This window comes from Phyllobates terribilis, unplaced genomic scaffold (genome assembly GCF_046119375.1).
Source record: "Phyllobates terribilis strain yellow unplaced genomic scaffold, ASM4611937v1 Scaffold_5__5_contigs__length_657084704, whole genome shotgun sequence".
Taxonomy (NCBI): Eukaryota; Metazoa; Chordata; class Amphibia; order Anura; family Dendrobatidae; genus Phyllobates; species Phyllobates terribilis.
Window position 1 is genome coordinate 385,366,345 of NW_027362765.1, and position 27,433 is coordinate 385,393,777.

The following is a 27,433-nucleotide window of genomic DNA, read 5'->3' on the forward strand; positions in this document are numbered from 1 at the left end:
TGGATATTTCAGCAAGACAATGATCCCAAACACACAGCAAAGGAAACTCTTAATTGGTTTCAGAGAAGGAGAATAAAGCTGCTAGAATGGCAGAGCCGATCACCTGACCTGAAGCCAATAGAAAATTATATGGAAGGAATAAAAGCTCAGAGTTCATAGAAGAAGCCCACGGGATCTTCAGGATGTGACGAATGCTTATGTGGAAGAATGGGCCAAAATCACACCCGAGCAATGCATGCAACTAGTTTCTCCATACCTGAGGCATCTTGAAGCTGTCATCACCAGCAAAGGCTTTTTTACGAAGTATTAAATTTCATTAAGCATGTTCAATACTTTTTCCCTGTGTCATTTCTCATTATTACACATAAATTAATTTATGGACATCTACTGTATGGTTTGATTTATTTGCCTTTGTGGATTGGATGAGTTGCTACCGAGGTCTGCTGAGAAGTTTTGATGTGTTCAATGCTCATTTTACGCAATATATATATATATATATATATATATATATATATATGCGCACCCACACACACACACACATACACAGTTATGGCAGTTATGGCCGAAAGTGTTGGCACTAGTGGTGAGCGAGCATGAATTGCTAACCCTTTTGGCGAGCACACCTGGGTGCTCGCCGAGTATTTGCGGTGTACTCCGCAGCGATGTTAGTGTCGCCGCGGCGGCATGTGTCACGGCTGTTAGACATCTGTGACACTTGCAGGGATTGCCTATTTGACAAATTTTAATTTGTTAAAAATTAATCTAAATCTCACAAGAAAAGGAAAAAAAATAATCTTTAAAATTCGTTATTTCAAATGGTGAAATTACTTTCTAGGCATAAAAGTAAAAAATACCCTTCGCCCTTAAAGGATTACGTAGTAGAAACATTTATCCAAGTTCATTTTGCACAGTGGAAAGTCGAGTAATAAACATCAGCACCAATGATCTCTACCTCCAACTATTAGATCTACTGCTGCCGCACTAATTCAGATCATCCCTTAAATCAATCATCCCACAAATCATAGCAATGGACCATGTGGCCGCTATGGGACCCATGAATCATGAGCCTGGTGCTGAGAAGCACCCCCTCCACACATACATCCTCACGATGGAGATACAGTTGGATACAATGTACAATGGTAGAACAGAGAGCTGTCACCTCCTTCTTCCACCATTCAGCCTGTGTGTCTGAGACTCGGTGCAGCAGACAATATGACTTCACTAAATCGCCCCTGCTGTTCAGAGCCTCAGTCCACATTGATATGCACACGCCCGGACTGACTGGCGTGTGCGTGTTTAGAGATCCCACTGGACCATGAACCGGAGAGTGCCTGGAAGGGCGTAACTAAGTATCTACCCGATCCGACGAAGGTCGCACAATGGCTAACGATGCCTGTGCACCAGGGAGGAACCGAGCAGAGGGACCAGGTGCGACTCCAGGTCAGACCCCGGACACAGCTGTTGACCCACACCGGGGAATACAGGAACAGGCAGGTTAGAGCACAGACTGGGTAGGGTCCAGTACAGACTAGGAGACGGGTTCAGAGCCGCAGATGCTGTAATCAAGCAGAGTAAAGCGAAACCGCAAGTGCTGTGAACAAGGCTGAACAGAGCGAAACCGCAAGTGCGGTGGACAAGGCTGAGCAGAGCAAAACCGCAAGTGCGGTGGACAGGGCTGAGCAGAACGAAACTGCAGATGTGGTGGACAAGGCTGAGCAGAGCAAAACCGCAGATGCTGTGAACAAGGCTGAGCAAAGCGAAACAGCAAGTGCGGTGGACAGGGCTGAGCAGAGCGAAACCGCAGATGCGGTGGACAAGGCTGAGCAGAGCGAAACCGCAGATGCGGTGGACAAGGCTGAGCAGAGCGAAACCGCAGATGCTGTGGACAAGGCAGAGCAGAGCGAAACCACAGATGCGGTGGACAGGGCTGAGCAGAGCGAAACCGCAAGTGCGGTGGACAGGGCTGAGCAGAGCGAAACCGCAAGTGCGGTGGACAGGGCTGAGCAGAGCGAAACAACAGATGCGGTGGACAAGGCTGAGCAGAGCGAAACCGCAAGTGCGGTAGACAAGGCTGAGCAGAGCGGGCAGAAACCGCCAAAGCGGTAAGTAAGGCAGAGCAGAGATAAACCGCCAAAGCGGTGAGCAAAGACAGAGCAGAGGGGACAGGGCTCTGTTCACACGGAACAGACTGGAAGGGAAAGGCAGAACCAGATACACACAAGGTACTTGCAAGGAAGTAGCGAGTGGACTCCAACTCACAAACAGAAGTACAGCGACAACGAGTAGGAGTTAGGTGCAGGTTCAGACTCTGCAGAAAAAGAGAGGAAACGGACACAGAGACAAAACAGGTAAGAGGCCAGGAGACAGTTCAGACAAGAACTGTACTGCAACGTAATACAGGAATGAGCCTAGGTAAAGCCAAGTGCTGGTTCAGACACTGCAGCAAAAGGGAGGAAACGGACATAGAGACAAAACAAGTAACAGGTTAGTAGACAGTTCAGACAGGAACTGTTACTGCAACGAAATACAGGAATGAGCCTAGGTAAAGCCAAGTGCTGGTTCAGACACTGCAGCAAAAGGGAGGAAACGGACATAGAGACAAAACAAGTAACAGGTTTGGAGACAGTTCAGACAGGAACTGTTACTGCAGCGAAATACAGGAACGACCTGGGTATACGGCTCCCAGAGGCAGAAACAAACAGGCAAGGAGCGTGTTCAGACTGGCCTGGAAATGCAGCCTCCAGGAAGGTGGACAGACAGGCAAGAAAACACAGATAACAGATCTAGGTATGCGGCCCCTAGAAGGCGGGACAAACAGGCTAGGAGCGTGTTCAGACAGGCCTGGAAATACAGCCTCCAGGAAGGCGGACAGGCAGGGAAAAACAGAACAGGACCTGGCACATTCAGAGTCACAGAGCACACTGAATGTTAAAGTTGCTCAGGCATCAGCTTCCAGGTGAAGCTGGTTTAAATATCCAGTGACAGACAGCAATAGGCTGAGGACGCATTAGGGGTGTGCCCACAGCAGCTACAAGAATCAGGAAGTAACCGGGCCGCCGCCCTAAGCAGTCAGAACAGAGACGAACAGACAGCATGAATAGAAGCCAGGCTGGTAGACTGAGCTGAAGATCAAGTTTGCGATATTGCATAGTGAGAGATGGTGCACTATGCAAGCCCACCACCAGGTATGTTACACACATGTTGTCAGATTGTTATGTATCAATGGACTGCGTCCTCTTTTAGATGCGGTATATTGATGACATTTTTTTGATCTGGCAGGACTCCGTTGAAAACCTCCATGCTTTCATGGCCAATTTATATCAGGATATGTAGAACATTCATCCGACGTATCACTTTGATAGGGACAGCTGTGTTCCTAGATGTAAAGATAAAGAGAGATTGCCATACGATGGACTTCTATATGGGCCTTAATCAATGATACCTTCACATGTTGGTATTTAGAGAAATCAAAATATTTATCATTGTGTCCTATATATATTGTATATGTGATTTTTCACATATAATTTTGGAAATATATTTGTTATACCATCATGCCATCTAGTGGATACTGTTGGTATTGGAGTAAATGAAGTATCTTTATCTAATTCACCAATTTTCTCTGTAGTGGGATATACTTTTAACGCAAGCTATCCATTACGTACATGACCCCATGGGGACTACAAAGGTATAAAATATTCTAACCAGACACCAGTTTAAATTATCTACTTTGTACCTCCTGTGTTTTTTTTTTTTAAATATTATGACATATAACACCTTTTCATCTTATTACTATTAGTCCGGATTTGTATTAATATTTTTGTGTATTTTCTCATGTTTAAATACATTCATTTAAATGCTGTTTTTAATGGTGTGTGTGCACCCATTCTGTTCAGTGCCACCGCATAACCATTGGTTGCTTAAATAAAGTTTTTTTATATCCAATTCTTTGGTTTTGACTTGTCCTGTGATCATCAGTTTTTGGTATATATAGCTTATAAACAAAGTTATGGCTGAAACAAAAAAAGTCATTAACAAACAGCATAAGGAATAATACAAATAACAACATCAGGCAATGAAATGTTAGTACAAGTAATAACTACCGAAGAGTCACTGTTTGGGATCTTTATGTCTCCATGCGTTTCGCCACTTAGCTTCCTCAGGGGATAATTGGTAATGCTATCTTAAATAGCGAAAGTATATCAGATGTATGAACTTGGAGGCATGTTTCTAGTGTGGAATAGTACAAAAACTACCGCACTACTGGAGTGGGTTGGTGAACAAATAGAGTCCAAAGCCAGTAGTATATAAAGAAAACCTGACACTCTCTTAAGACTCAATAGATTTTTTATAAAGTTTTAATAGGGGGAAATAGTACATAAACACAAACTTTTCGGTCACAATTGACCTTCAACAGTGTATGGTATTGTGTAGCAAACGAACTTGTGCAGGACAAATGTCCAGCTGGTGTGATAGCTCCAGTGCGGTATGGTGCTGTGTGGGTGATCCTGACGGTGAGCACACGGTGTCCACCGTTAGTTCCTTTTGGCGCCAAAAGAAACTATTTTTTCTTTGAACATTCTACTGAATTTATAAATTAAAAATGTAAAACCCCTTAAAACTCGTGGCCAGCGAGCCTCACTGCTTTGTAAGGGTGGATCACGGTCACTGACCACTGCACTAATTTCCTGTGTGACATGAAGTTCTTCTGAGACCTTCCACAGGAAGAACCGACCCGATAGACCACAGTCACTATACTCCGAGAAGGACCCGAACGTTTACAGCTCACGGAGAATTACATTGTGCTGCTACATACATGGAGACATCAGGTAAGAACAAAGGAAAATGATCAGATTTTGCAATCACATAAATATCCACAAAATCAGAAACCAAAAATCTAAAGCTTGTTCACATTCTGCAGCATTTTACATGTTTGTGAAAGGTCGTGATATCTAATATTCAATTAGAACAAATGACCAAGATTTTGGATAATTTTATTTGAGCAACACAAAGTCAAGGGATTTATTAATCGGATTCAACTGAAAATAAACATAATACGTAGAATCAATAAATATTTTATATCCACATTTTTTCATTCTTGCGAAAATTGTAAATGCATTTTTCAAGTTGCGAAACTTAATTTCTATTTGGATTCTTAAATCTATGTTCACACGTTGCATTTTTGCTGTTGTTTTTTAATGCAAATTTTAAGCTGCATTTTACAGGACCAGCAAAATCTATGAGATTTCAGAAATCTCATGCACATTGTTTTTTTTTTTTCCTGACTGAATTGGAAACCTCCTGCGTTTTTGCAAACTGCAGCATGTCACTTCTTTCAGCGTTTTTTCACCCAAAGAAAGCAATGAATAACTGCAAAAACACAGCAAAAAACGCATAAAAAAACGTCTTTTAGTAAGCAGCTTCTTTACTGCCAAGAGAGCAGGTTTTGCCTGCAGAAAAAAAAACACAGCGAAAACACATGCGAACATGGTCTTAAACTGGTTTAAATTATGACGAATATCAGGATTAATAAATTAGATCTAAGAGAAAATAATTAAAAAAATATAAAAATAACATTTTGGAATACAGTATATAAATCTATATGATACAGTATTGTACAAATAGTGAACAGTTTACAATTAGATTTTTAATTAAAGCAAATGTATTAGTTTTAATTCGTTAAAATTAATCAATAATATTTATAGCATCTTTTGATCTGATCACATGGAGGATGACATAGCTTTTTTTTTTATTTGAATTAATTCACATATTTACAGATTTTTACAATAAAAAAAAACAAATTGCGTTCGTTTTTTATTGCTTTTTATGAAATGATTACGACAATATAATTCATTTATCATAATACAATGTTTAAACTGTGTTAATAAAAACAAATTTAATAAAATGCACTTTTGTAAATGGAGCAAAATAATCATAATTTGGATTCTTTTAATTGATCAAGAAAGAATGATGAGATTAGGAATCATTGGATTACAGGATTAACTGCAATTTAAAAAAAAAAAAAAAATCAGATTGTTGATTTAATTGTAGACTTAAACTTTATAATTAGCTGAAAGACATCCTGAAAAAAAAGGAAATCCATTTTCTTCAGTATTTGCGAAGATCATGATCTTTAAAGGAAATCTGTCACCAGGTTGTTGCTATTTAATACAAGAGCAGTGTTATAGAGTGGCTGATATCCTGACTGCAGCGATTTGTCACTTGCTGGGCTGCTTGCTGTCATTTTGATGCAATCATTATTTTCTCTGCTGCAAATCCAGCAGAGCTCGGAATGCTGAGCTTAGTATAACCCTGCCCACACCTCCTGAGTGGCAGCTTCCTGTGTGCACTGTGCATAGGCAGAAGGCTGATAAGCAGTAGTGGGGCTGGGCTATACAGCTGTTGATGACGAGGTGTGAGACATCTAGTCCTGTAGTGATAATCTCCTGTGAATAATGAAACAGCAACACACAGCCTAGTAAGTGATACATTGCTGGAATCAGGGTCTCTGCCCCTACTTCATGCTGTTCTCATATAATGTAGCAAAAGCCTTCTGACAGATTCTCTTTAACTGGAAAAAAAATGAATTTGATTTTGGATGTTCTTTATCAGTTTCCAAGAATAAAAAAATATTTGTGGGTGATCAAGGAACCCCTGACCCTTAATGATTGGATCTGAGACTATCATCAGAGATATATCCCCTGGAATATGAGCTGGATGGAAATATAAGATAATAAATGTTTCATGTGATTGTGTCTTCTCCATAATCCTCACAGATAAGCAGAGAATCTGGACGCCTTCCTGGAAAGGTGTGACTATTACTGTGCTCGTAGGAGTCATTATCATTCTCATCCGCACTATTGAAGCGCTTGCTAAGTATGACAGTCTTGGGCTATGTTCACACTGAATTTTTTTGAGTTTTTTTTTATGGATTCTCTCTAGAATCCTCCTTAAAAACTGTTTCAAAATTTCTTGGAAAACTCATTCAATTCATGTCTATGGTAAATCATAATGGGGGTTTTTGACCTTCCCTTTTCCTTGAAGAGCTTTTGAAAAACGTCTGGTTTGAAGAAAAGTGCATTTCTTAGAAGAGGATGATAAAGAAACCTTTTCAGGAACGCTTCAGGTAAATAAACTCCTCTAAAGTTATGTGCGCACGTTGAGTATTTGCTTGGAGAAATTTCTGCAGCGTTTCTGCATCTCTTGGCAGCAAAAACTACAGAAATTCCGTGCAGATTTGGTGCGTTTTTGCCCTGTGTATTTGCATTGCGTTTTTGACTGATTTAGAGTGTACTCAATGGTAAATTCGCAGGGCTAAAATGCACAAAGAATTGACATACTGCAGATTAAACACACACTAGATCGAGAAATGTACTCACCATGTGCACAGCACTTCAGAATTGTCATAGACCTTGCAGGTATAAGGATTCCTTTGCATTTTTGGCCCAATTCCGCACAGAAAAAAAGCATCAAATACCCAGCAAAAATGCACCATGTGAACATGGCCTAAGGCTATGTTCACAAACAGCGTTTTTACAAATTTTTTTTCCAATCAAAACCTGCTGTTTTCGCAGTAAAACGCTGTGTTCAAAATTCCCATTTTTCAGAATTTTAGTAGTGCTTTTTGCAGCGTTTTTCAGGTTTAGATTACATGTGTGTTTTGATGTTGTTGTGTTTTTTGCAACATTTTTTTCACTTTCTCATTGTTTTCTACGGGTTAAAAAGATTTGCAAAAACCCTGAAAGAATTGACGTGCTGCAGATTTAAAAAACGCTGCAGTTTTCCAATTCCGTCAGAAGAAAACTAGTGTGTGCAGGAGATTTCTGAAATCTTATAGGTTTTATCTGGAACTGCAAAAATCAGCTTTTAATTTACATTAAAAAAGCTGAAACGAAAATCAGCAAAAATGAAATGTGCGAATGGAGCCTTAGACTCCTAAGAAAAAAAGGAAAGGAAACTTTGCAAAAAGAAAAACACCACCAAAACCTTCCCCAAATAGGAACATTTCCTGAAGCATTTTCTGCTTGAAAAACTTGTAGTTTTTGAAAGCCTCAAAAACTTCACCAAAACCTGGACATTGTCACAGATATCATCAGAACCTCTTATATATGTGGGACTTTTAGCACTTCTGTTATAACTTGAGCTTCTGTAACTACTGTCTTGTACATGTGTAAGGTGCCCCAGCGAGGTAGTCGTGGGCGAGCTGTAGACTCCTTTTGCTCTGGCACCCTACAGACAATTTGTGTCCTCCCTCTGATGTGTGGCTGTGTATGTGGGGCTCTCCACTTACTTCAAACCATCCGATCGCGGCTGTCTCCAGGCATTGCTCTTCTGGGACCAGGGCAGCAATAAATTCAGAGGACACGAGGTTCTTAACCATAACTTGGACTTTACTTGGGGAAGAGGAATATGTACAGTATTTACAGGCAGATATAATGGATAAGGCCCGACAGGTTATTATCTCCCTCACAGGTGCTGGCAACATCTTCTGCCCTGGTTCCCTCTTTAAGTGAAGCATCTCTGTGACTCTAATCTCTAGCCCAAGAGACTCATCTGCAATACCAACAGTGTTCTGGATCCGATATCTCCCCCACGTCTTAGCCTGGAGTCCTATTTATCTTCCTCTGCTTCCTGCAGACTAGAAGTGCCCCGGGTCCTCAATACCTCTGTTGAGTTTCTTTGGCCGGCTAACAGGACTCTTGCGTATGGAGACTTTTACACTGGTGATCCCACTGTCTGAGGGTATGGAGCTCCCGTCTACCCTAGCAGCCACCATATAGACAGGCTGCCCATACAGTTCACTGTCCTATCTCTTACTACTCATCACTTCCTGCTTCTGGAAACTAAGCAGAGATTTTCCTAATGTGCCCACTCTCTGTGGACTGTCATCACACAGCATTAACCCCATCACTGTCTGTAACACTGCTAGCAGACTCAACCTAACATCTGCACCCAGGACAGTGGCATCTTGTGGCTGATTACAGGTACTGCAGCCCACAAGGCATTATGCCAGGAACAAGCTCTATAACACTCAAGGCTTGGTCAGGGCACTAAGTTCCTCCTCTACTCTACTGACTGGACCACTGATGCTAATCTCTTAGCTTGGCCTACCAACAGTTCTGAGAGGTTTAACTACGGGAACACTCCCTTTAACTACTTCAGTGCCAAAAGGAAGGCTATGTCCTTCCCCATTATTACATTCCCCCACACTTTAATGTTGGTTGTCCCGACTAGTGTTGAGCCACCCCCGTAGTGTTCGAGTTCGGTTCGGTTCGTCGAACACCCATGTGTTCGCCGAACTGTTCGTCGAACACCTTCGAACACTGTTAAAACCAATGGCAGGCAAACAAAAACACATAGAAACACATAGAAAACACCTTCAAAGGTGTCCAAAAGCTGACAAACTGCTCAGAAGACACAACTAACACATGGAAAAGTGACAAGTACATATAGTCATGCGAAAAGAAAAGAGGTGGAGGAGTAAAAGGAGGGGGAGACACAGATATAGGCATGTCATGCCCTTCTAAAATCCAAAAAGTGAGAAGCCGACACGTTCAGTCCGCTCCTGCCCGTGCCACCTCCGTGTCGCCGGGTTTGTGCCAGAGCCGCGGTGAACCCTGACGGCCAGCCCCCCTCTCCCAATACTGGTGCCTGTCCGCTGGTGGGTCGAGCGAGCCCCCCTGTGGTGGAGGCAGCTCTAAGCTTTTTAATTTAAATTGTCTCTCTAATTTGAATGAATACACTTTAAATCCATTTACAAGGATCTATTGGAGGGCAAGTCTCATGCCAGCAGCCGCGTAATTCCAGCTCCAGTAGCGTCCACTAAAGCTGCTGCAGTTAAAAAGCTTTTATAAGGATCGAGCTCGGCTGTCCACCGCAAGGCATCCTACTGCCAGTCCCAGCCCCTATGCCTTGGGGTGCCTCCTGATGCTCTTCACTGAGTATCCCGTGGTCCCGAAGCATTTCCTTTGAAAAAATTAAGTGTCCAAACTACAGGTGGTGTAGCTTGCTTAACAGCCGGGATAATCCGCTGACTAGCAGACACTGCTACTAGGCACAAAGTATTTCCTGGGCTAGATGCAGTTAAAAATTTGTAATTAGATACTCTCGTTGGATGCTGAGAAAGCATTCCATAGAGTCTCCTGGCACGCCATATATGATTCTCTTAAAAAGCTTGGGGTAGGGGTCTAGGGGACCCTTTTATAGCCAAAATCACGGCCCTGTATCGCAATACGTCACCTAGGCTGAAGATAAATGGAACTGTAGCACCCTGAGGGCTCGGTTGCTACAGAGGTATTGCACCTCACCCAGAGGTGTGATATCTCACTCTCAGGTAAGGATGTAGTGTGGATCAGGACCCGACACCTGCATGCATTACACCACATTGCCGTGGGGCAGGGCGACCAATATGCCCCTGAGATGGGCACGACAGTCCCTGTCCCTGGCTGGAGTGGGGGGAGGGAACACTGAGGAAGGGGAACCCTGTAGTGCAGGAGCAGGGAGGAAGCAGTTCCTGGGTGCATTGAGAAGGGAGTATAAAAGGTGGGCACCATCTTAGTTCAGTGCAGAGAAGTCTGAGCAGAAGTGGCAGGGAGCAGGGGCTCTGCATGAGCTCTGCTCCGGAGGCGGGCCTAGTAACAAAGGCCCAGGCCTGGAAGAGGGAGAAGGAAGGAAGAGGAGCGGAGAAGGCTCCAGGAACGAGGAACGAAGGGATCCCAGGGGTGCGGACGGGCGAGTCGCCACCGCACGCCCGAATCCACCTGCGTGGAGGGGTCAGGCCAAAGGGGGAGACCGGTCCCCGAAACTAGTGGAGGCAGGAAACGACCCTCAGCTAGAAACAGGAGGCTGTGACATTTTATGTGGCGCAGCCCCTCGCTACACCCGCTAGGAAGGCACCACATAGGGTCAGGGAAACTGGCGCCAAGTTTACCAAGAGGAGGCCCGAGGCAGCCGGACAGAAGGGTTGGTAAGAAAGGCCAGACAAAGGACACACAAAGGGGGTCCTGTGAAGCGCTCCAAAGTTATCTGGGAGTTGTCTGAGCCCCTCACCTGGTGAGCACAGTACGACGTGGGCAGCCGTTACCTGCAGACGTGGTCTGGATAATAAGAACTGTGAGTAAAGGCCCTGGACTGCATCACTGACTCCGTGTCGTTACTGTTGCTGCCCTGCACCATCACCCCCATCCTTCGCATACACTGCCCTGAGGCTATACTCCTCCCGTGGGGAGTTATGCTACGCTCTGCTGCACCCACAACACCAGCCTCAGCGGTCTGCCCTGGAGCGGCGGTTCACTCTGACCGCAATCCACGGGTGGCGTAGTCAGACATTTAAACATCAAAACCACATAAATAGTTCCGCCACTGGTTTGACCGCCCTGAGCCATGGAACCGGGTCGCCGCCACGGAGACTACAACCACCAGCATCCACCAAAAAGGGTCCGGCTCCGGGTGTCCCAAGGCCCAGGGGGCGCGTCAGAACATTTTCATCACCTTTCACAATCACCAATGGGACAAGGCAGGGATGTTCTCTGTCCCCTCTCTTATACATCCTAGTGACGGAGCACCTGCTCTCATCAATTCGCCATAACCCCAATATTAGGTGGATTGAGGTGGGAGGCACCGAGTACAAGTGCTCTATATTTGCTGATGATGTCCTAGTATATATCACTCAATCACATATATCCATCCATGCTGTTATGGCTGAAATAGATCACTTTGTTACATGGTCAAATTTTAAAATCAATGCAGCGAAGTCTGAGGCCCTCGATGTCTCCCTCCCCAAATCCATATAGGATTCCATCCAGTCCAACTTTCCCTTTGCCTGGCCCTCACAGGGTATCAAATACTTAGGAATTCCTATTCATAGAGACCTCTCCCATCTATGTTATCTTAATTTTGGGCCCTTTATTGAACAACTCCATACAGACCACGGTTGGCAAGTTAGAACTGTAAGATTCACTACGTGAACCACTGGTGTTTTGTGGAAAAGCACATGGACACTGTGTTCCAAATTATTATGCAAAAAGTGTTTAGGAGTGATAAGGGAAGAATTTGTTTGTTTGTCAGTTAAACTCATTGATGGTGATGTGTGTCAGGGCTCTTTATATCACTGTAAGCAATTGCAGACACCTGTGCTAATTAGTTTGGCAGGTGTGTCCAATGAAAGGCAAGACTACTTAAGAAGGCTGTCTCACATTATTAAGCAGCCTACATTTTCTGCCAAAATGGGAAAGAAAAAGGATGTGTCGGCTGCTGAGAAGCAACAAATTGTGGAGTGTTTAGGTCAAGGCATGACTACAATCAACATTGTGTGATGATCAGGATGAAGTGTCTTGGCAATCAAGAAGTATGTAGCTGATTCACAGTACACACGTGTGCGTGCTGATAAGGGCAAATTGAGGACTCTTTCCTACAGGCAATTACGTCAGGTTGAAAGAACAGCGGCAAAAAAGCCTTGTCATAGCAGCAGACAAGTTTTTGAAGCTGCTGGTGCCTCCAACGTCCCCCGAACAACAAGATGCAGGGTCCTTCAGAGGTTTGCAGCTGTGCATACGCCATCCTGTCGACCTCCTCTATCCACTTCACACAAGCAGAAACGGCTCCAGTGGGCCAAACATTACATGAAGACTGATTTCAAAACTGTTTTGTTCACGGATGAGTGCCGTGCAGCGCTCGATGGTCCAGATGGATGGAGTGGAGGATGGCTGGTTGATGGACACCCCACGCAAACACGGCTACAGCGCCAACAAGGAGGAGGTGGAGTAATGTTTTGGGCTGGAATCATGGGGAGAGAGATTGTCGGCCCCTTTAGGATCCCTGAAGGCGCTAAAGATGAACTCCATAATGTATGTGGATTTTCTCAAACAGCACTTCCTGCCATGGTTCAAGAAGAAGAACCGTGTATTTCACAGCAAGATCATTTTTTTGCATGATAATGCACCATCTCATGCTGCACATAAAACATCTGCATCTCTGGCTGATATGGGCATAAAAGGGGACAAACTTATGGTGTGACCCCCATGCTCCCCTGACCTCTACCCCATTCAGAACCTTTGGAGCATCATTAAAAGGAGTGTCTATGATGGCGGGAGGCAGTTCACATCTAAGCAACAGCTCTGGGAGGGTATTCTGTCCTCATGCAAAACAATTGAAGCAGAAACCATCCAAAACCTGACAAATTCAATGGACGAGAGAGTTCAGAAGCTCCTTTCGAACAAGGGGTCCTATGTGAAAATGTAACATCACCTAGAATAAAGTTTTGAGTTGAAAACTGTTTGATTTCAGTTTCTAACAACCTGCTAATGCTTATAATTTCAAAAATGACCATTTTTTTGGTCTTTATTAAAATGAAAAGGTTGATCGAAAAGTTTGGGGGATCTAAGAGTGTGGCAACCCAGTAGTCATGATTACTTCGAATTCTGACAATATGAGGGTCATGCTGCAGGTAGTGCAGCAAGAAGCCACTTATGTGTCTTGCGCATCTCGGAGCCCCAAAATTATTTTCTGGGCTAGATGCAGCTAAAAATTATTATTAATTTTAAATCTGGTGAAGCTTTAGTATAGATGGCCTAATAGGATCAGTGCTGCACACTGCTACAAAGCCCAAATTATTTTCCAGTCAAGATACAGATAAACATGATTAGTAATTATAAATCTGGTGGAGCTTATTATAGATGGCCTAATAGAATCAGTGCTGCACACTGCTACAAAGCCCAAATTATTTTCCAGCCAAGATACAGATAAACATGATTAGTAATTTGAAAGCTTAAAACGGTTGGTAGGGTGATTTTAACCAATCATCAAGCTTTTACTCTCCCCAGGATGACACAGGGGTAGAAAAGTCGTTTCGGATCCATGATTTGTTCATCTTTATGAACGTGAGTCTGTCTACATTATCAGTGGAGAGCCGCGTGCGCTTATCTGTCAGCACACCACCAGCAGCGCTGAACACACGTTCAGACAGAACGCTGGCTGCGGGGCATGACAAGATCTCCAAGGCGTAAGTGGCTAGCTCCGGCCATTTATCCAGATTGGAAGCCCAAAAAGAGCAAGGGTCCAGTGACACAGTCATGGCTTCAATGTTTACTTGGAGATACTCCTGTACCATCGTCTCTAGGCGTTGACTATGTGTCAGACTTCTTGTCTCCTGTGGCCTTGCAAAGGATGGGCTAAAAAAGTGGTGAAATGATTCCGCAAAATTGATGTTACCAGCAGATACTGTGGTTCTGTTACGGTTTGAGTGCTGAACACTTGACGGTCCCACGGTTGGCAAGTTGGAACTGTGAGATTCACTACGTGCACCACTGGTATTTTGTGGAAAAGCACATGTAAGATTCTGCAACAGTCTCTGCTGATACTCCTGCATGCGTGCGTCCCTTTCTATGGCAGGAATAATTTCTGCAAATTTACTTTTGTACCGGGGATCTAACAGTGTGGCAACCCAGTAGTCAGGATTATTTCTAATTCTCACAATTCCAGGGTCATGTTGCAGGTAGTGCAGCAAGAAGGCACTCATGTGTGTTGCGCATCCAGGAGCGCCAAGTCCCTGTTATGTTGGTGGCGAGGTAACAATCATGCTTCCTTCCTCTGTCCTCTCCCCCCAACCTCGCACAACAGAAATGTGATCAAGGTCTCCCTCATCTGATGAGTCTTCCATCAGTTCGTCCTCCACTTCTTCCTGGGCTCCTGCACCTTCCTCACTAGTTTGGCTGCTACCATGCGCCCTGGTAAAACCATCTCCCCCACCCTCACATGCCTGCCGCCTTGGTGCTGCCGACCGTCTGGACCTTGCAGATGTTAGCCCTTCCGCATACAACTCCTCCTCCTCTACTTCCTCCACCTCCTCTTGTGCCACCACCTGACTCCGAATTCTGTTTAACAAGTGCTCCAGCATGTAAATCACCGGAATAGTCATGCTGATAATGGCATCGTCAGCACTAAACATCTTCGTCGCCATTTCAAAACTGTGCAGAAGGGTGCATAGGTCCCTGATCTGAGACCACTCCTCCAGCGTGATTTGCCCCACCTCTGGATCTCGTTGGCCCAGGCTATACGTCAGAACGTATTGCACCAGGGCTTGTCGGTGCTGCCACAGTCGCTGCAACATGTGCAGAGTTGAATTCTACCGGGTAGGCACATCGCATTTTAGCCGGTGAAGTGGCAGGCCCAACGACTTCTGTAGAGATGTAAGTCGCTGAGCTGCGGGATGAGAACGGCGGAAGTGAGCACACAGTGACCGTGCCCTCTGCAGAAGGCCATCTAGTCTGGGATAGTGGGCTAAAAATTGCTGGACAACCAGGTTCAACACGTGAGCCATACAAGGCACGTGTGTGACATTGCCCCGGCGAAGGGCCGCACCCAGGTTTGCAGCATTGTCGCACACGGCCTTCCCTGGTTTCAGGTCCAGTGGAGACAACCATTCATGAAATTGGTTCTCCAGAGCTGACCACAACTCCTCAGCTGTGTGACTCACATTTCCCAGACATTTCAATGTAAAAACCGCCTGATGACGTTGAGCCCTACTGCCAGCATAGTAAGGAGGTGTGCAGGATCCCTTCTGCGCAGTTAGAAAGCTTGTGGCATGACCAGACAGGCTTTGGGTGCAGGTGGAAGACCGAGAGGAGGTTGATGAGGCAGAAGCAGTGGAGGAACTTTGACATAAAGAGGATTGACGCACAACTCGTGGGGACGGCAAGACTTGGACAGCAGCCCCTTGTCCTGCTGTCACCATAGTTACCCAGTGCCCAGTCAGCGACATGTAACGCCCCTGTCCATGCCTACTCGTCCAAGTGTCTGTGGTGAAATGCACCCTGTCACACACAGAGTTTCTCAAAGAAGCGGTGATGTTGTGTGCGACATGCTGGTGGAGCGCAGGCACACCTTTCTTTGAGGTGGCAGGTCTGCGCCCCAAAACAGGTGTGACTGCTGTCCCCCCAGTCACAGAGGATGAAGAGGCCGCGGATGCACAAGATACGGCAGACGGTGGTTGGCCCGGCCGGCTAGGCCGCATTGTAGCACACTGAGCTTCCCACTGCAACTTATGCTTCATGTCCATGTGCCGGTTCATGCATGAAGTACTCAAACTATGTATTTTTTGGCCTCTACTTAGCTTTTGCTGACAAATGTTACAGATAACACAAGTTGGGTCATCTTTATCGATCTGAAAAAATGCCCAGGCTATGCAAGGCTTAGCACCCATGCGACCTGAAGAGCCACCACGACTTGTGGTGAGAGGCAGAGTTGTGTTTGAGGATGCAGTTGTTGACGTGCTTCCAGTACTACGTCTCTGTCCAGGAAGGCGCAACCTGACCTCGTCGTCACTAGCATCTTCCTCCACCTCCTCTGCTGACCTCATCTCTTGGCTGACTGTGGGTTGACAGTAAGTGGGATCTCCAACCTCATCATCATCACCTTGTGCGTTATCACACCCGTCGTCCTCAGAGCCAACCTGTTCCTGCCCTGACAAAAAACTAAAGTTGTCGCTCCAATCAGGTATTTGAGTCTTATCATCGTCTTCCTCATTGTCTCCACCAACAGGAGTTACAGTTTGGGAATGAGGGTCTACATTATGGTCAGAACCTTCTGCGTCTGGTCCTGGATCCGACTCATAAAGATTCTGGGCATCAGTGCAGATCATTTCCTCGTCTGGATTCACAGAAGCGCTGGAGTCGACCTCTGATTCCCAGGCTATAGTATGAGTAAACAGCTCTGCAGACTCAACCATCTGTTCTAACTCATACTCAGACGGGCAGCTGGAGATTTGGGAGCTGTGAGGAAGCAAGTGCGATTGGGGTGACACCTTTGAGGACTGGAGTATTTGTGATGTTGAAGTTGATGTGGAGGAGAGCCCACTTAAAGGAGCACTTGATATCCGTTGAAGCACCTGCTGTTTTTGTGCCTCATCTGGAATTTGTAGCGATTGGCGTGGCCGTAAGAAAGGGATCTTATCACATTGTCCGCTAAAAGAAGTAGACAATTTAGTTTGGCTGGAAGATGGTCTTTCTTCTGCAGATGTAACTGTTGCTTTAACAGCTACCCCACGGACACAACCTTTTTTCCCCTTCCCAACACGCCTATTCCCCTTTCCACCAGCAGCAGGCCTTTTTCCACTCATTTTGGTGGTTAACTAATTCACAACTCTGGAGTTGTTTGCACAAAAAAACAATGGATGGGAACCGAGCAGAGCTGAGTGGCCAAACTGTGGTATTAGGCCAAAACTATTGGCTGGGTTAGATGCAGAAAAAAATTATATTCAATTTGCAACCTGATGGAGGTCAGTATAGATGGACTAATAGAACAAGTCCCACACACAGCTAGAAGCCCAAATATTTTTTCAGAGGTACTGTAGATGCAGATTAAAATTATTTTTAATTTGCAACCTGATGGAGGTCAGTATAGATGGACTAATAGAGAAAGTCCCACACACTGCTAGAAGGCCAAATATTTTTTCAGAGCTAGATGCAGATAAAAATTATATTCAATTTGCAACCTGATGGAGGTCAGTATAGATGGACTAATAGAACAAGTCCCACACACAGCTAGAAGCCCAAATATTTTTTCAGAGGTACTGTAGATGCAGATTAAAATTATTTTTAATTTGCAACCTGATGGAGGTCAGTATAGATGGACTAATAGAGAAAGTCCCACACACTGCTAGAAGGCCAAATATTTTTTCAGAGCTAGATGCAGAAAAAAATTATATTCAGTTTGCAACCTGATGGAGGTCAGTATAGATGGACTAATAGAGAAAGTCCCACACACTGCTAGAAGGCCACATATTTTTTCAGAGGTAGATGCAGAAAAAAATATATTCAGTTTGCAACCTGATGGAGGTCTGTATAGATGGATTAATAGAACAAGTCCCACACACAGCTAGAAGCCCAATATTTTTTCAGAGGTAGATGCAGAAAAAAATATATTCAGTTTGCAACCTGATGGAGGTCAGTATAGATGGACTAATACAACAAGTCCCACACACAGCTAGAAGCCCAATATTTTTTCAGAGGTAGATGCAGAAAAAAATATATTCAGTTTGCAACCTGATGGAGGTCTGTATAGATGGATTAATAGAACAAGTCCCACACACAGCTAGAAGCCCAATATTTTTTCAGAGGTAGATGCAGAAAAAAATATATTCAGTTTGCAACCTGATGGAGGTCAGTATAGATGGACTAATACAACAAGTCCCACACACAGCTAGAAGCCAATATTTTTTCAGAGGTAGATGCAGAAAAAAATATATTCAGTTTGCAACCTGATGGAGGTCTGTATAGATGGATTAATAGAACAAGTCCCACACACAGCTAGAAGCCCAATATTTTTTCAGAGGTAGATGCAGAAAAAAATATATTCAGTTTGCAACCTGATGGAGGTCAGTATAGATGGACTAATACAACAAGTCCCACACACAGCTAGAAGCCCAATATTTTTTCAGAGCTAGATGCAGAAAAAAATTATATTCAATTTGCAACCTGATGGAGGTCAGTATAGATCGACTAATAGAATGATGCTATGCCCAAAATATTTTACTTCACTAGGTGCAGTAAAAAAATTGGTATTCTATACACAGGTGGTATATCTTGCAACACAGATAGGCTACTCCACTGACTAACACACTCTGCAATAGGCCAAAAAGGATTAGCTTTGCTAGATTCAGCCAAATGCTGTGAAAAAAACTTGCACAGCACTGGCACAGACCTGCCTGGCAAAAACTGATAGGAACTGATGTAACCTAGTCCTGAAAAGGACTCCAATTACAATTAGTCTTTACTCCCACAACCTATCTATTTAAGAGCACAGACCTGCCTGATAAAAGTCATAGGAAATGCTGTAACCTAGTCCTTAAAAGGACTGCAATCACAACTATTCCCTACTCCCAAGCTATCTGTAGATTTGTGCGAAAATTGGCTTGAAATTAACAAGGTATAGCGCACACAGCAACATCGGTGCCGTCTAACACGCAGCTGCAGCAGTGAGAAAATGGTGGCGACGGGGAAAATGGCTTGGTCTTATAGGGCAAGGACATGTGACATACACTGCCAATGACACATGCCCTTGCTTGTGTGAAAAAAAGCACTTCGCTCCGTGTGTGCGCTGCTGATAGGCTGACAGATTGCACCTCCCCACTGTAAATGCGGGAAAGAGAAAAAAAAAATGGAGATCTTCATTGTTTCTGCAGAGATCCATCCCCTGCCCCTCCCCCCACCCCGCTGTACACTCAAACTGCGTATTAACATTAATTTTCATCATTACTGAGAAAAAATCCAGTTATGATTTTGGTGCACGAACAGTTATCGAACATAACCTCGAACAGCCGAATTTTTCTCAAATTGTTCGTGTTCGCCGAACGGCTCGAACACCGCCCAAAACAGCTCGAATTTGAGATTGGCGAACAGTTCGAGTAGAACAACGCTCATCTCTTGTCCCGACCACACTAAACAGTCAATACTGATCAGTAATTATGACATCATAACACATTACTATATTACTAAAACATTTTAGTACAAGACTGGTCCTGAAGTCTTCTTCTTGGGTGGGAGACCAGCCCTTCTCGGTTAAGGGCCCCGGAACTGCAATTCAGGACAGTCCATTATCAACTTTCAAACTTCTCAAAAGTACCGGTCCTTCTTGGTAAGGACCCTGGAAACACAATGTCCATGTCCATATTGCTAAGACAGGTCACACACCAATAGCCCTCAATCTCCTTTGAAGGCTGCATTCTGAGGCACACGGTCACAGGGAACACCCCGTGAGTCACTTTCTTCTTGGCCCTAGCGGGGGTCACCAGTTCTTCCTGCTAGGCCGCAAGTCTCTTATATTTAGAGGACAGTCATTCCTCACAGTGTGCCTCAGTGTTTCAAATTCCAGCAGAAAAAGGCGCAACAAGCGCAACAAAAATAAAAATAAAAGTAAAAACAAAAAGAGCAGCTCTCTTGGGCACACAACTTCAGTGCTGCTTAGGGCCTTCCTGGCCTGGGAGGTAGGGGAACAGTCCTCCATTTTTCTTTTTCTTTCTTTTTTTTTAACTTAACTCATCATGGGGCATTCCGCCCCCATTGAGAAACAGTTCCGAAAACAGGACCACAACTGGTGAATCCTTGTAGAGGAAGAAGTAGAAGGTCAACGGACCTTTCAGCCAACTATCTCACTTCTTCCGGGCCTCCTTCCGCTCCTTCATAAAGGCGGCCCATGCTGTAAACGAAGGTGGATTTTTCCACTTCCAGGGCTAATCAAGATACCTACTGGGCTCAGGGTCCTCATCCGAGGACGTGGCACTGCCGCAACCAACCTGAGTAGGGCTATAGCTGGTAACTGTAAAATTGTGCACCACATTACTGGCGCCAGCCTGAAATATTCCAGCAGCTCCCTGCTCAACTGCCTCAGCCCCTCCTGGATATTTAATTGCTGAATCAGCATCAGGCGTCTAACTGGGAGAGTCGGCTCTACTGCAGCTCGTGAAGTCTTCCTCCTCTTCACTTACAATGTCTCCCCACTGCTGTTTCCTGGATTCATCCTCCTGCAGGACTCCGGCCTTGGGAGGGGGCAAGAATCCTTTAGGGGCTTCTCTAGCCCAGCGCTGCAGGGCCTCTCTCTTGGCCCTTCGCCGAAAGACCTCCTCATCCTTCTCAAGGACATCTTCCCACTTATACGGTCGGGTGAGTGCAGCCGCATACCACCCTCTAGAGCATTCACACTTTACAAAGTGTACGATGTCTCCCACAAGCAGGTTGTGGAGACGGTCGGGCAGATAGTCCCGCTTAATCACTTCACGGGCCACGAACACCTCGTGCCCGGTCCACTCCTCTTCTAGAAACCCGTACCCCTCACGGATACGGAACTCTATGACCCACCCCCAGGTCTGGGAAGTCTCCACCGACTCCCTCCGCGCCACGTTGGACCCCTCCAGCCAGCCTCTCAGGAAGGTATCAGTCCAACGCCGCTGTTCTCGTGGCGTCATCAGGGGGTTGCGGGTAGTCCACTTCAGACTACTGAGCTCGGCGTAACGCTTTTCCGAGGGGGCGTTTAAGGCCTCTAATGCCAACTGCCAGAAATTTTCCCCTGTGGCCTTCCTTCTAGGAGGCCTCACCCCCGCAACAGCTTCTTCAGGTCTAGGGGCCCCCTCTGCTGCCCCAGAAGTAGTCGTTAGCAGCTCCGCAAGTGGTTCCAGCCACCGGGGTATGGGCCTCTCACCTTCATCAGACGATGCTGTGGCAGCTGCTTCGGCCCCACCGGGATGTCCTTCGCCCTCCGTTAAGGAGGAAGCATCTTCCGGCATCTGGCTTCAACTCCACACACGCAATTCATGGATGAGCAGACCCATCTCCGGGTCAGGCCTAGTGGACCACTGGATGGCCACTGGGGGAAAGGCGAAGACTCACGGGCAGCGTCTGCGGGTGAGTGACTTCCGATTGCGGCCCCTGGGGTAATCAGCTTTAGGATTTCCTCCTCACCGCTCATCCCGGACAGGTCATCCGATCCTCCGGCTGCCATCTTCTTAGAGCGTCCACTGCAGCACCTCCTTCCTCTTGTGCGCTGGACAGAAAATGGCACTGGTCGCTTACCAGTGACGCGCGTCCTGCACGTCCAACTCCTCCTCTTTCTGGGCCGGCCTTCTGACACGACCGCCGCGTCACTCGTCACTCTCGGCAGCTCCGACTTCAACCGCGCCTCTTCTCTGTGCGTGCTGATACTCACTGGGCTGGACTTCGCTTTACGCCGCGCCCTCTTCCTCACTGGACGTCCCATCCTGGGACGCATTTTCACTGCTGGGCCCATCCTTCTTTGGGCCGGAACTCGTAGGGGCTGGACATCTTTTTGCGCTCTCCGGCGCCGTCCACTCCCACGATAGGCTGTTCTTCTCCTAGACTTTACTGCCATTGTCACCATCTTGGAATCCATGCTTCGGGCCGCCATCTTGGGCCACATGCCTTCCAACACTTTCTCCTCAGTGTTCTGCGTCGGCTCTTCCCCGCTTTCTTCATGCGAGGAGCTCGCATCCTGCCGACTACGCCAAATGTAAGGTGCCCCAGCGAGGTAGTCGTGGGCGAGCTGTAGCCCCCTCTTGCTCTGGCACCCTACAGACAATTCGTGTCCTCCCTCTGATGTGTGGCTGTGTATGTGGGGCTCTCCACTTACTTCAAGCCATCTGATCGCGGCTGTCTCCAGGCGTTGCTCTTCTGGGACCAGGGCAGCAATAAATTCAGAGGACACAAGGTTCTTAACCATAACTTGGACTTTACTTGGAGAAGAGGAATATGTACAGTATTTACAGGCAGATATAATGGATAAGGCCCGACAGGTTATTATCTCCCTCACAGGCGCTGGCAACATCTTCAGCCCTGGTTCCCTCTTTAAGTGAAGCATCTCTGTGATTCTAATCTCTAGCCCAAGAGACTCTTCTGCAATACCAACAGTGTTCTGGATCCGATATCTCCCCCACGTCTTAGCCTGGAGTCCTATTTATCTTCCTCTGCTTCCTGCAGACTAGAAGTGCCCCGGGTCCTCAATACCTCTGTTTAGTTTCTCCAGCCGGCTAACAGGACTCTTGCGTAGGGAGACTTTTACACTGGTGATCCCACTGTCTGAGGGTATGGAGCTCCCGTCTACCCTAGCAGCCACCATATAGACAGGCTGCCCATACAGTTCACTGTCCTATCTCTTACTACTCATCACTTCCTGCTTCTGGAAACTAAGCAGAGATTTTCCTAATGTGCCCACCCTCTGTGGACTGTCATCACACAGCATTAACCCCATCACTGTCTGTAACACTGCTAGCAGACTCAACCTAACATCTGCACCAAGGACAGTGGCATCTTGTGGCTGATTACAGGTACTGCAGCCCACAAGGCATTATGCCAGGACCAAGCTCTATAACACTCAAGGCTTGGTCAGGGCACTAAATTCCCCCTCTACTCTACTGACTGGACCACTGATGCTAACCTCTTAGCTTGGCCTACCAACAGTTCTGAGAGGTTTAACTACAAGAACGCTCCCTTTAACTACTTCAGTGCCAAAAGTAAGGCTACATCCTTCCCCACTCTTACACATGACTTCATGCAACTTGTTATTTGTTCTTCACACCATCTATTTCTAATTGCTGCAAAATACTAACATGAATCTCTCAGAAAAGTTTCACCCACAAGAAGACAATATGGCCACAGCTTATATTACCAGATTCTGTTTTTTTTCTTCTTCCCCAAGTTTATAATCGGATATGTGAACACCCGGCAATTATGAAGGAGCTCTGCATAAACCGCGCAGACATCTCCGGAGGTAAATGCATAAAGATCTCCTTCAGGATGTATCGATGTTTCCTTTGTATTATTTCAGTATTTTTTCATCCATTATTTGTTTGGGACAAAACACTGCAACAAAAATCCCCTGTGTGAGTCCAGCCTCGCTCCTCACCTGCAGATTTAAGTCTGATCTGTGTTATATTCCCGTTCTACAATGTATATCTTGATGGATTGGATATGATACTGTTGGAATTCTGAAAATTTAGACCCAAACAACGTCCTTGAGTTTCCTCTTTTCCATCAACTTGTTACAAAATTCTATTTTGATGCAGTTTTGGTTCTTTTGGTGTTTTATGGTTTAGGGGGAACTGAGTGTCAATTGTCATGGCCTCTGATACAGTCCCAGAGTGATTGTTACCTGTAGATGGTTCTAGACACCATATTTACCAAGCAAAGTCTTCTATCCCGAGATTTGATAACCCAATAGTGGGGCAATAGTGATGGTAAAATATAGAACAAGGAACACAAAGAAATAATTTTGTAATAACTTGACAAAGTCATATAGATATTTGGAAGACTTCTTCAAAGGACTAGAGACCGACATGAGGAAGGGAGGAGGATTATCTCCTATTAATTACTTTTATTTCTTTTTGTATTTGTGGTGGGGGTGGGGGGTATTTTTAGTTGTATTAATTTGCTGATTGAACTTAGTTTCTGCTACACTACATCATCACTATAACACCTGAGAAGACATTTTCTATCCCACCTCTGACCGGCTGTATGAGATCTGTAATCAGCAAACTGTAACGCTGCATCGATCTGACTAATCACCTCTTTCACATGTACTGTAGACACTTACACACGTAGAAGCATTCAAATGAATGGGTCTGCATATATGTCAGTGTGTTTCCATGAACCTTGTGTCCATGGGCAAAACTCACTGACATGTTCATTTTTTTCACGCAGCTTATTCCCCCAAATGTCCTCAAAATGTGCACACTGACACACGGATAACATCCATGTGTCATCAGTATCACACGCACCGGCACCTGGAAATCAGTGGTACAGGTAGCGCTGTTTCCAAGCTAGTGCTGAAGGAATCTCTCATCCTTGTCCCCTGCTCGCGCTGCGATCCGTGCCAGCAGGGGACAATGTTGAGAGTAGTGTGTCTGCTCCCGCTCTCTCCAGGTGTAAAACTACAAATAAAATGAAAAAATCCATGTACTCACCTGTCCCAAGATGAAATAAGTGTCTCATGCTGTAATCTATCTGAATGCACACTCTGAGGAGCCGGGGAGAATGACTTGCTACAGTGAGTGGGCCTCTGCACTGTGCTGAGCTCACTGAGTGGTGTCCTGTCACTCAATGAGCTCAGCACAGTTCAGGATCCTGCCCAGTGAGCTCAGCGCAGTTCAGGAACCCGCTCGCAGCATCGAGTCATTCTCCTCTGCTCCTCCTCCTGTGCGGTCTGATGGATTACAGGGTGGGACACTTATTTCATCTTCAGGCAGGTGAGTATAAGGATTTTTTTAATTTTATTTTTACACTTGGAGACAGCAGGAGCAGACACACTACTTTCATCATTGTCCCCTGCTGGCACTGATCGTAGCTGAAGCAGGGGACAATGATGAGGCCAGAGTTCAGCACCCGGTGCTTGGGAACAACGCTACCTATACCGCTGATTCCCAAGCGACGGTACGTGTCACACTGATGCGACACACGGTTGCCACACATATCAGACACGGATTTCTCCGGTACTGTTTTTTCCAGTACCTGAAATATCAGGACGTGTAAAACTGGCCTAAGTTGGATATCGTCTAATCATTGCAGTAAAGAGAATGTGAAAAAATTTATGGTTGTTGTATTTCAGGTTGTCTTCTGTGTCCTTATCATTGGCGGCTACATGGAGATCACTGTTATTACTACTCAGATGTAACAGAAAGAACATGGAGCCAGAGCCGGGATGATTGTAAGATGATGGGAGCCGATCTACTGGTCATAAAGGACAAGGAACAGCAGGTAAGATGTCTATATATAAGGATAATATAGGACTGGATAACCGGCTCCATATATAAGGATAATATAGGACTAGATGATCAGCCCCATATATAAGGATAATATACTACTAGATGACAGGCCGCACATATAAGGATAATATAGGACTAGATGACCGACCTCATATATAAGGATAATATAGGACTAGATGACAGGCTGCATATATAAGGATAACATAGGACTAGGTGACCGGCCCCATATATAAGGATAATATAGGACTAGGTGACCGGCCCCATATATAAGGATAATATAGGACTAGATGATCAGCCCCATACATAAGGATAATACAGGACTAGATGACCGACCCCATATATAAGGATAATATAGGACTAGATAACCGACCCCATATAGAAGGATGATATAGGACTAGATGACAGGCCGCATATATAAGGATAATATAGGACTAGATGACCGACCCCATATATAAGGATAATATAGGACTAGATGACAGGCCGCATATATAAGGATAATATAGGACTAGGTGACTGGCCCCATATATAAGGATAATATAGGACTAGATGACCGACCACATTTATAAGGATAATATAGGACTAGATGACCGGCCATATATAAGGACAATGTAAGGCTAAATTACCTGCCCCGGTCTGCTGTATCCTCATATCTATTACATATCTGATATGATGGACATTCTTCATTTGTTACAGGAGTTTATAAATAAGATATCTATCACACAGTACGGAGATGACACATGTTGGATAGGACTTCATCGTGATGGAGACGTCTGGAGATGGGTGGATGGAGAACATTATTCCGGCAGCTTGTAAGTGACTCCTGACACCAGCACACACCGGTCATTACTGTGACTGTGATACATCCGATCACCGGGGTCTGGACCTCCCTTATAATTACTGATTTATCATCATTTCCTCTTGTTTTATCTTCTTGTTACTCAGGTTCGAGATAAAGACACAGAAATCGGGAGGCTGCATATCAAAGACCAGATCTGATTATTATCAGGATGACTGTAGTACTACAAAAAGATGTATCTATGTGAAGAAAGCTGTGAGGATCTGACATCGCCATTACTAACACAATTGATTTAACATAGTAACATAGTTTTTAAGGTTGAAGGAAGACTAAGTCCATCTAGTTCAACCCATAGCCTAACATGTTGACCCAGAGGAAGGCAAAAGAAAACCATGTGGCAAACACTAAGCTCCACATTGGGGAAAAAAATTCCTTCCTGACTCCACATACGGCAATCAGACTAGTTCCCTGGATCAACGCCCTATCAAGGAATCTAGTATATATAACCTGTAATATTATACTTTTCAAGAAAGGCATCCAGGCCCTTCTTAAATGTTAGTAGTGAATCACTCATTGCGACATCATGCGGCAGAGAGTCCCATAGTCTCACTGCTCTTACAGTAAAGAATCCGCGTCTGTGATCATGATTAAACCTACTTTCCTCCAGACGACGAAGATGCCCCCTTGTCCCCGTCTCAGGCCTCAGAGTAAAAAGATCAGTAGAAAGGTCTTTGTACTGTCCCCTCATATACTTGTACAAAGTAATAAGATCACTCCTAAGCCTTCGTTTTTCTACAGTAAATAACCCCAAGTGTAATAACCTGTCTTGGTATTGCAGACCCCCCAGTCCTCTAATAACCTTGGTTGCTCTTCTCTGCACCCCCTCTAGTTCAGCTATGTCTTTCTTATACATCGGAGACCAGAACTGTACACAGTATTCTAAGTGTGGTCGCACTAGTGACTTGTATAGAGGTAAAATTATGTTCTCCTCATGAGCATCTATGCCTCTTTTAATGCATCCCATTATTTTATTTGCCTTTGCAGCAGCTGCCTGACACTGGCCACTAAACGTGAGCTTGTCGGCCACCAATACACCCAGGTCTTTTTCAGTTACAGTTTTGCCCAGTGTTTTACAATTAAGCATATAATTATACATTTTATTTCCTCTGCCCAAGTGTATTACCTTACATTTGTATTTTTACTTTCTCTGGCAATGAGTCTCTCTGTCTCAATCTTTGCTGCCTTGATTTGGTTTTTACAGAATTTATTTAATTTTCTGTATTCATTTAATGCCTCATCACTACCTACTTGCTTTAGTTCTCTAAATGCTTTCTTTTTGTCACTTATTGCGCCCCTTACAGCTCTATTTAGCCATAGTG

The 27,433-nt window shown here is 45.1% G+C and overlaps 1 protein-coding gene across 1 annotated transcript; it reads left to right on the top strand.

The window, feature by feature from the left end:
• Positions 1-4,708: 4,708 nt before the first annotated feature.
• LOC141271208 (killer cell lectin-like receptor subfamily F member 2) lies at positions 4,709-27,145 on the top strand. Its single transcript, XM_073681329.1, has 4 exons — positions 4,709-4,826; positions 25,102-25,250; positions 25,952-26,067; positions 26,201-27,145. Exons 1-4 carry the CDS (start codon positions 4,814-4,816, stop codon positions 26,319-26,321), a joined length of 399 nt encoding a protein of 132 aa, XP_073537430.1. The 5' UTR covers positions 4,709-4,813; the 3' UTR covers positions 26,322-27,145.
• The last annotated feature ends 288 nt before the right edge of the window (positions 27,146-27,433 follow it).